Source organism: Lathyrus oleraceus, chromosome 5 (assembly GCF_024323335.1).
Source record: "Lathyrus oleraceus cultivar Zhongwan6 chromosome 5, CAAS_Psat_ZW6_1.0, whole genome shotgun sequence".
NCBI classification, from domain to species: Eukaryota; Viridiplantae; Streptophyta; class Magnoliopsida; order Fabales; family Fabaceae; genus Lathyrus; species Lathyrus oleraceus.
The window spans coordinates 642,901,309-642,914,000 of record NC_066583.1 but is presented as its reverse complement, the minus strand read 5'-3'; the positions used below and the strand labels follow the sequence as shown (position 1 = coordinate 642,914,000).

Sequence of the window (12,692 nt, the reverse complement as noted above, 5' to 3'; positions counted from 1 at the left end):
ATATGAAAATGAAGTACAACCCCACTCTGACTGTACATAATCACACAATAACAAAAGATGATTACAACTTCACTTTGATTGTACGTAATCAGACAACAACAAAAGATGATTACAACCCCACTCTGATTGCAAACAAAAATGCATTCATTGTATCATTAGTAGTTCTCACCCGAACTAAGCATCTCAACAACTCCCCAACAAGTATGCACCACAATTTATAAGTTCACATCATTTTCACCATGCAATTAGACATATCACTCATTTATGTATAATATCACTTAACAACACACAATTAATTATATAATTTGATTAATCAACTCATATTCTTCAAAATACACAAAATAATAGACAAATATCGACCGCACAACAAAAACATTCCAAAAATCCAACTCAACAGGTCATAACAAATTCACCGACAAGATGACGGGTAGTCCCTCACCAGGGTGACGGCCATAATCACCCTCATCCACCAACATGTCAAACCCTCAATTTTACATCAAACATCATGTTTATGAATAATTAGCATATGTAATAGTCACCACAATCATAAAGCACAAATTTACAATCAAATCATGACATAAAACATGATTACATTCCTATAATTCATTAACAACTCAATCAAAGGAAAGGAAGAAAAATCTTATTGGAGGTTAAGGGAAACATCTCTACCCTTTCATGAATTAGACACCCTTAGATGAATAATCTCTCTATATATTGCAATTCCAGCAAAACCAGCAAAAATCAACTTCTAAGATCTTCTCTCCCAAATGCCCTAGCCTTTCTCTTCTTCTCTATTCTCCTTTTGTTTAACATATTGTCGAAAAGTGTTCTAAAATCCTATTTCTCTACTCTTCTAAATATATAATATTTTAATTATCTTCTTATAATTACATTGTTTGCCCAATTAAAACTCAACTACTCTCAACTCACCACTTACTCCTCTTAATTTACAAAATAACTCAACTCCTCATATTTTACTAATTTATGTTTCTTTCTAATTATTTTAATTAATTAATTGATTAATTCCCACTCAACTAATTAATTACACACAACTCCTCGAATTACTACTCACCAGACAAATCACTCAAAATCACACAAAATAATTAAATCAAATAAACAATTAAATAATTAAATAAATAAAAGACTAATTAAGTTAGGGTGTTACAGCCGGCATGCAGTTGTGTATAGCCGAATTTTCAATCATGCCAATAACATCTGATATGAAGACGGTGTTAGATCAATAGGTGCAATTTCAGAATATATATAGATATGTGATACAATACTATTATTGATAATATATAACCTATTAAGAAATCTTTCTTCCATTTTCCAAATATGATATCAAGAAAAGGTTTGAAATTTATCTTTTTCCCGGGGATTTCATGTTTGTTTACATTTGACATGGTGGTGTCACGAGTAAATTTGATCAGAAACATATATTTGGTAGTTTTGGACATCAGGTCATTTGGTTGAGGAAGAAAATTTGTAACAATGCATATGTCCTTTATGGATAAAACTGTATCGAACGTAGCCTTCAACATAGTTGATATTACAACATGAATATCAGTCCCCTAGAAATAAAAGAGTGTATGTCTATTATCGTTAACATAAGTAAACAATAAACTAATTGAAAAACTTTAAAACTAATAAGAAGAACAAACACAACATTAGCATAACTTTTACAACAACACTTTAAAACTTTTAACAGAACTTTAAAACTTACATTTGCATCAATAAATACGAGTTCCACATGCTCCTTGTTGTTGGTAAGGACAGACCATTTATGATGAACTCTTACAAATATTTTCCACAGCTCCTTATAGTCAGTAATGTCCTCTATCTTCTCAAAGGGTCTAGCCACTTTATCCTTGCTGCGAACACAAACACAAACACAAGATTGCCATAAAAATGATAACTTTTTGGTACATAAACATATTCATAAACACAAACAGAAAAATGAAGACAAAAGGTAACATAAACATCAAGACAAACACAAACATAAAGATAACCATAAAGAGTAACCCAAAGACAAACATAAATACATGCATAAACAAAAACATGAACACGACTATAAACACAAACACAAAATTAGAAAAATTAACTCAAAGAGTAACACAGACACAAACATAAATAGAAATATAAAAATGATAACTTTTTTGGTACACCATATCAAACACAAACACACAAAGAAATACATAAACAGAAAGAATGACCACAAACATGAACACAAACACAATCAGAAAGATGAACACAAACACAAACTTAAACACAAACACAGTCAGAAAGATTAACACAAACATGAACACGACTATAAACAACAAACACAAAATTAGAAAGATGAAGACAAACACAAATACATAAAGAAATATCAAAGCATAACAAAGCATAAGTGTCATAACTAAGCATAAAGAGAGGGAGAAGAAAGAAGAATGAGATGATGATAAAGATGAATGAGACGAAGCAGAAAGAAGAAACGGGAGAGAGATTCATCTTCTGAAATATTTAAAAATCGGAAAATAGCAACCTTTGAAGAAGAAGATGAATGAGACAAAGGAGAAAAAATTGTTGGAGAACAAAATACAAAATATTTATTTTGGAGGGATTTGTTTTGAAGCTTAAATGATGTGAAAAGAAGAAAAAGTTGGATTGAAATAGTTGGTTTGTAACCAATTGGTGGAGGCAAAACCAGTTAAAAGGTTGGGTAAAGTGAAGGATAGTAGAAACTTTACCAAAAAATGGGATGACAATGCTAATTTTGTTGAAAATTAAAAATTTTAGACCATATTGCCCTCATTTTGGCGAGGTGACATAATTAGAAGAAAAGGAAAAATGATAGTTTTCCACCACATCTAATTTTATTATATTATAGATTACAATAAAATTATAGTTCATTTTGATTAAGTATAAGTAAGCGTTATTTTGTGTTGTGAATAAAAATGAACCAAACACACCAATTTATACAAGTTTTAGTGCATTGTAGTCCACTGAATTTGTCGGTACAATGTAGATCTCATTAGAAAATTGTGTGTTAGAAAAGTTCATACTCTATAATTCAAACACATATTTTAGGTAATTTACATTTGCTCAAATTCTATAATCTGAACTAAAAGAGATATACCATTCATAAGGTTTGAACCCCTTAACGTGTACTTGAAGTCTATCATTCAAACGTATAAAATGCTTTATTTATACATTCGAAATATATAATTTGAACTTGTATTTTATAGTAAAATACATGTGTTGTTTATATTTGAACATTTATTTTGCATAAACATTAACAATTAACAATAATATGATACATAAAGAAATATTACAACAAACATACATAATATAACGTGTCATCCAAAACACGCAATACATATTTTCCAGTATAAGTATATAATATCAAATTTTCCTTAAAAATCACATAATATAAAAATGCATCAAATTGTGTCGTACGCGACTTGTCCCTACTCCTTAATCTCCAGTGTTGCAAGGAGTTCTTACTTTTCCTCAAAATCTATTGCATAAAACCGTGAATGGCAGTAACCTTATATAAATCTCAACCAGACAATACTCTAACTACAATATATCAGATACGAGTATATGCAGAGAACAAACTAGGTGTATGGTTCTCCTGTCTCCAGTCACTTCCTCTAACAGTACTTCCTTCCCATCTGGCCTTGGCGTCTCTCCTTCAGACACAAATAACAATATATATGAAAATACCATCTCATGTATTCCACTTCAATCTTCTAACTGTCTAGAACACAACCACCTCAATCATCTACAAACAACATAGGGTTCATATGTATGACATCTTTATTGTCAACTTGTTCTCAAGTGATTATAGGTTGAGCATAGACAATTGAATGTTTCATAATAGTTTGCATGTACTTAAACTAGTGGAAGACTTGTTCAGGAAAATATCATACCAACTATTATCCACATATGATCCAACCAGAGTAGAATCACGTCACATCTAGTGAATGTGTGTCACGTTGATCAATATAGGGGTAGAAAAACACAATATAATGCAGTATTTAGTCATGACACTCTCGATACAATCATTAACTAGGTTACCTTTAGTCAGAGAGAAGATGTTACTTTACGACTCATTCTCCATATACACATTCTCATAATCCCGTAGGCAATACTGATAAATGGCTGGAAAGTTCATGCATGCATCAACGTATATTAATAACTAAACAACAATGAATATAATAATTTTAACAATTAGTTTAATCATATGAACATGTATCCTAAAGTAGTTTCATGTAACATGTCAGTTTCTTAGTATTAAACTTCATGGTAAAATTAAGCTTCATATACAAGTAAGTTAGGGAAGTAGATACCCAAGAAAAGTCATCGATCATATCAATGTCACAAAAGCGTTGCAAGTACGCCACTTAAGTTGGAGCTATTTTCAAATAAAATGGTGAAGTCCACCAAGAAAAATGAATACACTGTGATGGAGAAATCCTTGTGCAAGTTTCTACCCACTTGGGCACCGTCCAAGTTATAGACATTTGCTGCAACTAGGTGTCTTTCAAATTCAGTCTCCAAGAAGTCAAATCATGCATGAGCCTCCTTGTTTTTTCCAAATTCTATATCAACTTCCTCTGGATTATATTCATTTAAATCCACCATCAGTTATGCCACTTCAACTTTGGTTATTATGGTATGGTTTAGTAGACAATCATATATAGATGAATGCAACAAAAATGACACATCATCCAGTGACATTGTCATCTCCCTAACTGATAAATAAAAGCTATTAGTGTATGATCAATTTATATATATATATATATATATATATATATATATATATATATATATATATATATATATATATATATATATATATATATATATATATATAGTGTTAAGAATATTTGTATATAGAATAGGCTCACATCGACTATATCATATAACTAGTTGTAATCTCTCTCTATATAATAAAGTTTTTGTAGTTCTTTTCAAAACACACAGTTTATTCAAATGTCTCTTAGTCTCTTGTATTTCAACATGGTATCCAGAGCCTACTGAGAGACAATCCTTCAGTGTACTTTACCCGATTGGCCCACTGTCTTCTGGTGAGAAATTTTTGGCAAACCGTATCATAATTATGGTTTTCCTTCCATACACTGTCATGACTCATTCCAGCATAAGTTTTGAAAATTCTCCAGTCACCACCGCACTATCTTCGTCGTCGCTATTATTTTCGACGACCTTCCAGCAAACTCATCCTACCGGCTGAAGCGCCTCCTCTGATCCAGTCGTTCCCCACTTTTCACCGGCGGTCGATCCTGACAATATTTCCACCGCCCCGCTCTCCATAGTGCAACTGTTTCAGATCCCCTTTCACCTAATTCGCGTGATACTTTCTCTCTTCAGATACTCATGGCCAATCCTCATAACTTTATGCCAAACTACGATGATTTCCTCAGGTGGTATTAGAATGATTAGAACTTAGATTCTATTGATTCGGTAGCACACACACTGGTAATTCATCTGCTTGTCTCTCTCAATCATCTTCCCTTGGATCTTGGGTCCTTGGCTCTGGTGCGTCTGATCATGTTACCGGTAATAAAAATATTTTCTCTTCCCACTCTACATCTGGTTTCTTACTTACTATAACTTATGTCAATCATTCTCAAGCCTTACCCGAAAGGATTGGTACTGTTCAAATTCTACCTTCTCTATCTGTTACTTTTGTCTTCTATATACCTAATTGTCCATTTAGTTTACTTTCATCCAGTCATTTAACTTATTCTCTTGATTTAAGTGTCACCTTCACTAACAATAATGTTACCCTACAAGATCGAAGTTCGGGATAGACGATTGCCATCGGAGGTGAGCCTTAAGGCCTTTATTACCTTTTAGTGTCATCTCAGACATGCTCAACCAAAGATTCTCCAATCATTATCCATGCTCAGTTAGGTCATCCCAGTCTTTCTAAATTACATAAGTTGGTGCCAAATTTATTAAAGGTATCTAATTTACATTATGAGTCGTGTTAGTTAGGGAAACACAATTGTGGTCAGTTTCCCAATCGAGTTAATAAATAAGCTTCGTCCCCTTTTGCTTTAGTTCACACCGATGTTTGGGGTCCCTCGCGTACTGTCTCTACTCTTGAGTCTAGGTATTTTGTCACCTTTATTGATGATTTTTCATGTTGCACATGGTTATTTTTAATGAAGAATAGATCTGAATTATTTTTTATCTTTGAACAATTCTATCAAGAAATAAGAACTCAATTCGGTGTGTTTATCCGTATCTTAAGAAGTGACAACGCCCGTGAATATTTATTTCAACAATTTCAAAAATTTATGTCACACAATGGTATTCTCCATCAAACATCTTTCCCTCACACACCTCAACAAAACAGGGTAGTCGAACGCAAAAATTGACATCTCGTAGAAACCATTCGGATCCTATATCTCCATGGTAATGTTCCACTTCAGTTTGGGGGGGATGATGTGCTAATGGCATGTTACCTTATAAATCGCATGCCCTCATCTGTCCTTAATAATAAAATCCCATATTCAATCCTTTTTACCAATTCCCCATTTCACCCAATTCCTCCCCGAGTCTTCGGATCCACATGTTTTGTACACAACCTCTCTCCTGGTCTTGATAAATTATCATCTCGATCACTAAAGTGTGTCTTTCTTGGTTGTCATCGATCCTAAAAATGTTATCATTGTTAGTCACATACTCTACAATGATACCTCATATCGGCCGATGTTACCTTCTTCGAGTCTGTTCCATATTTCGAGTTCAGACACGTAACTCTAGAACCCATTCAAGAAAGTACTCACACACATTTTCTAGAAATTATTAATGTCCCTCCTACCATTATCCCCCATCAGTCTATGGATCCTGACCCCCCCCCCCCCACTTCTCGACCAGTTCAAACATATCAGCGTCGTCACCCAACGCATGTCGTATCTATCCCTGAGATCATACGTGTCCATGAGGTCATTGCAGACTCTCCTCCGATGCCTCCTCCATCACCGGATCCAATCCTGAAACCTGAGTCTGATCTTCCAATTGACATTTGAAAAGGTATACGTCAAACACAAAATCTTTCTCCATATTATATTTATTAATGTTATCATTGTATTTCCCCTTTGGAGTATACTTGTTTGTCTTCTGTTTCTATTCCTAAAACTTCAGGTGAAGCTTTATCTCACCCTGAGTGGAGGCAAGTAATGATTAATGAAATGTGTGCTCTTCAAAGTAGTGGTACATGGGAACTGGTTCCTCTATCCCTTAGGAAATATTTAGTAGGTTGTCGTTGGCTTTATACAGTGAAGGTTGGTCCAGATGGTAAGATTGATCAATTTAAAGCTCGTTTGGTAGCCAAAGGATACACTCAGATTTTTGGATTGGAATATAGTGATACTTTCTCACCTATAGCCAAGATGGAATATGTTAGACTTCTTATAGCCATTCCATCCATTCGACATTGGCCTCTTCATCAACTTGACATCAGAAATGCTTTTTTACATGGTAATTTTGAAAAGGAAGTATATATGGAGCAACCATCTGGGTTTGTTGCTCAGGGGGAGTCATCGAATATGGTGTGTATGTTACACAAGTCTATTTATGGTCTTAAGCAATCTTTGAGAGCTTGGTTCGGCAGATTCAGCAATGTAGTACAACAGTTTGGTATGATCCATAGTGAAGCTGACCACTCTGCTTTTCTATCGTCACTCAGCCTAAGGGTGTATTTATCTTATTGTGTATGTAGATAATATTTCCATAGCTAGTAGTGATCAACAAGGTATACTCCAGTTAAGACAATATCTCTCGAATCAATTTCAAACAAAAGATATTGGTAAACTCCTCTATTTCTTTGGTACTGAGGTAGCCCAATCTAAAGATAGTTTGGTGATTTCTTAGCGGAAATATGCTATGGATATTTTGGAAGAAACAAGTTCGTTGAATGTTAAACCAGCTGATACTCCTATGGATCCAAGTGTCAAACTACTACCCAATCAGGGGGAGCCTTTATCTAACTCAGGAAGGTATATGAAATTAGTTGGGAAGTTGAATTATCTCACAGTCACGCGTCTAGAAATTTCTTTTGCAGTTAGTGTGGTAAGTCTGTTCTTAAATTCCCCTTGTCAGGAACGCATGAATGTTATTATCTGGATTTTGAGATACATCAAATGTACTCCAGGAAAATGTTTAATGTATGAAGATAAAGGACATTCTCAGATAGTTGGATACTCTGATGCTAATTGGGCAGGGTCATCAATTGATTGACAATCTACCTCTGGGTATTGTGTACTTGTTGGAGGAAATCTTATATCCTGGAAAAGTAAGAAATAAAACGTAGTTGCAAGATCAAGCGTCGAGGTAGGGTATAGGGTCATGGAAATGGCAACATGTGAACTTATTTGGTTAAAACGGTTGCTCAAGGAATTCCAAATTGAAGAAGCAAGACCAATGACACTTGTTTGTGATAATCAAGTTGCACTGCACATTGCTTCAAATCTAGTTTTCCATGAGAGGACCAAACATATTAGATAGACTGTCACTTTGTCAGAGAGAAGATTGAGTTAAGTGACATCGCCACAAGTTTTGTCAACTCTAATGATAAATTGGCAGACATGTTTACAAGATCCCTGCTAAGTCTTAGAACTAATTATATATATGTAACAAGTTTGGTGCATTTGACTTATATGATCAAGCTTGAGGGGGAGTGTTGATATTTATAAATATATAGTATTAAGAATATTTGTATATAGAATAGTCTCACATCGACTATATCATGTAATTAGTTGTAATCTCTCTATATGTAATAAAGTCTCCACAGTGCTTTTCAAAATACACGGTTTATTCAAAATGTCTCTTAGTATCTTGTATTTCAACAACATCGTATGCGGCAAGGTCAGGTAGTCAACTTCCACTAATAGCATCGTTGAACCACCTTTTGTTTGGAGTAGTCAAGTGAATGGTATCGTTTCCATTGCTAAGACATGTATATCACAAAAGTGGAAAAAAAAATTAGAAGCAACATAAAATTAAAAAGTAAAATAAATTTCAAAAAAATACTAAATGGAGAGACATGTTGTAGTTTTCCATCCTGAATATTTTTGGACATGTGGTCCTTGTAAAATGTCAATATCGTTGTTTCGTATGAGCCTATGAGATATGATTCCTAAACATGTTGTGGCTCATAATTCATCTTAGACTCCTATGAACATGGTTCAAAATGAGGTTGAGATTGTGGCTTTGAGTGTTTTGCTATATCGACTATTTTTTCTACCGAAACATCTTCCTAGAAGAGGTAGTATTTGAGACTTTGGTCCCATAAGACTTTGTTTGGGAGTTTGGAAAGGAGGGGAGGGAAGGCTTCCGATTTTTTTTTTTAAATATATAGAAATATTTGACATGATTTAAAAGATAGATTTTGTATATAATGATAAAAGAGTGCTTATGATTACTATTTTTTTAATTTTTAAAATACTATAACAGCAAAAAATATTTTGAAAATTTTATGTAAGTCTCCAAAATCCTCCTTTAATATAAATTTTGAGTTCTCTCAAATTTGGGAGATTGTGTTATGAATAAAAACAAACCCTCCCCACCTAATTCACTCTATGTTTTCACTCAATTATTTCCTTTTTTTTAAGTATTTCCCTCTCTTCCCCATTAAACTCTCAAACAAAGTCCAAGAAATTTTTGAGAACATTCCTATCCATTACTAAAAAATTGAAAAAAACATAAACAAAATAACATGTTTGACAATAAAAAATAAAAGCATGTGTTGAACACTTCAAAAATATAGAAAAAGTAAGCACTTATATTTATTGACTAACATTTCAAATTTTAAAATTTGAAGGCATGTAGAATGTTGCATGTTCAAATTATCAAATGAAAAAGCATGCAAAATGATATATGCTCTCATGACCACCACTTTCTCTGGTGTGGAGCTAGACAATATTACGAATGATGACAGTGATGATGAGATATTTTCACATTTGTCTCGTGATGAACTTTATTGTCTTTAAATGGATTATTTGGAAAAATTCAAAAGATGACTAACAAATACAAGAAACTTAAAAAGGTTTATGATATTTCATTTGATTATCACGATACTTTGATAATATAAATTAATATTTTGAACATTGAAAATAAAGCTTTAAAAAATAAAATGTCTCAATTTTCTAAAGCAACCGAGTGTAATTATGTTAATTGTGAGAATAATTTTCAATAATTATTTATCAACAACATAGATAGAAGCGAGTTAGCTTCAATGGTCTATAGTTAGCATGAACAATAGAAGAGACATTAGATTCATTAATGATGAGAAATTTTTTAAAGCTCGTGATCAAAGTTTATGCTCTTATTATATAAATGGAGGTCATAATCGCGACCATTGTCCTATTTTGAAAACATAGAAGGACAAGAAACCTCCGATGAGTAACCTAAAAGTACCAAAGAAAAGTAGGGTACACTAAGAACAAAAGTGTCTATGTTGAAGATATACTTAGTAACTAAGGATTGAAACACCAATCATGATATCAAGAAAATAGGTTATCATGTCACATGATTGAAAAAAATCACATGTTCTAAAGTCTGACTCTGAAGGACAAAGGCAACATAGAGTTTGGAGGAAAATATAAAAGGGAGATTATAGATTTTGGTATTGTATGTAATTTTTTGCTTCCCTCCATTGATAATGTTAACTTAGTATAAGGACCAATGCATAATCTACTAAGTATAAATCATTGAGAGACATTGATTATGATGTTTTCTTTAATTAAAAATATGTAAAATAATTATTCAAAATGATGGTTTTGTTCTATTAATGGTTCAAGGAAAATAATATTTACAAAATTAAATTCACCAATTTACAAAAATAAGAGGTAAAATGTCTCATATTAGTAACAAAGAATAATAGATACATAATACATGATTAAAGGGTGGAAGCTTAAGATTAGCCTAACAATTAACAAGATAAATCTAATAAGAGACTTATCAAATTTGAAATTCCAATAAAATTCTATTTATAGGGCATGTTAAAAAGGGAAATTTGTAAAAACTTCTTTTTCAATAAAAAAATATTGTTTCTACCTTTAGACCATTAAAAATTGTACACATTAATTTATTCGGGAGAATTAAAATTGTTTTAGTCAATGGTAAAAAATATGGAATAGTCATTGTTTATGACTATATTAGACTAATATGAACTAAATTCTTTAAATACAAGGATGAGTCGCACTAATGAAAAGGAATTGAAAATTGTAATAATCTAATGTGATCATGGTGGAGAATTTGAAAACTAACACTTTGAAACATTTTGTGAAGAAATGATATTACTATTGATTTACCCTCTTATAAAAGTCTCCCAATAAAATAGAGTTGTAGAAATAAAAAGTAAATCTCTTCAATATATGGATAGAACAATTGCGAATGAAAAAAATGTTGCAAAACACTTTTTTTGTGTGGAAAAAGTTGTTCATATTGCTTGTTACATTAAAAATAGAATTTATATAAGATATGAGTCTTTGTGAACTGTGGAAAGTTAGAAAATCTAATATTTCTTATTTCCATAAATTTAATTTTATATGTTTTATTTTAAACACTAAGGATTACATAAAAAAAAACTTTAACTCTAAGTCACAAAAGTGTATCATGTAAGAATATTATGAACTCTCTAGATCATACATAGTGTATAAAAAAGAAACCCTAACTATATAAAAAGAGTTAATTTATATAAGGTTTGATGACAAAAGACTAGGTAAAGATAAGACAAAGGTAGTAAAAGATGGTTCCTCTAGTCAAATGCATCAACGTAAGTATAAAGGATTTAATCATTGGAAGGAACTATGATCCCCTGAGAATGAGATCTTCCTTCAAAAATAAATATTATGTATGAGGTATTGTGCCACAACCCAATGGAAAGAACCCTATTGAAGAAAAATATGATTTTAGAAGCAAAATGAACGAATAAGGTGAAGTGGTAATAAATAAAGTTAGACTAGTAACTTAAGGCTATATACACCAGTGAATTCTTAAATGAATTTATCATTGAAGAGATTTGTGTGAAACAACCACCTGACTTTGAAGATACTAAATATTCTAAATATGTTTTTAAATTAAAGAAATAACTTTATAGTATGGAACCAACTCTTAGACATTGGTATGATAGAATACATATTTTCTTGCTTGGAGATGATTTTGAAATATGTCAAGTGGACACAACCCTTTTGAGAAAATAATTTAAGAATGGAAATTTCATAATATAAACTTATATAGATGATATCATCTATGGATATACTAATGCTAAGCTTTTCCAAGGGTTATATAGTTGGACTTAAAACAAGTTAGAAATAAGCATGATGGGAGAAATCAAATTATTTTTTAAACCAAATTAATCAATGTGTTGATTGAGTTTATACTCATTAAACCAAGTACACAAAAGAACTTCTCAAAAAGTTTGATCTAATAGATTTGAAGCTAGAGCTCACCCCAATTAATTCAACCTTATTGCTTGGAAATGATGATTGAAGTAACAAGGTAGATCAAAATGTATACAAAAGTATGATAGAATATGTTCTTTACCTTACAATTTTAAAGCCTGATATTCTATTTAATGTATGGATATGTGCTAAAAATTTGAGTATTTTTTAAATCAATTTATTTTTCATCTTTACTTTATGTTGACCAAAATCATTGTTTCTAAAAACATT

The 12,692-nt window shown here is 32.0% G+C and overlaps 1 protein-coding gene across 1 annotated transcript; it reads right to left on the bottom strand.

The window, feature by feature from the left end:
* Positions 1-1,153: 1,153 nt before the first annotated feature.
* On the bottom strand, positions 1,154-5,319 carry LOC127082636 (uncharacterized). The gene is made up of 6 exons (XM_051022865.1): positions 5,233-5,319; positions 4,092-4,183; positions 2,525-2,749; positions 1,724-1,871; positions 1,304-1,571; positions 1,154-1,215 (listed from the first exon to the last, which is right to left on the bottom strand). Exons 1-6 carry the CDS (start codon positions 5,317-5,319, stop codon positions 1,154-1,156), a joined length of 882 nt encoding a protein of 293 aa, XP_050878822.1.
* Between the last annotated feature and the right edge of the window lie 7,373 nt (positions 5,320-12,692).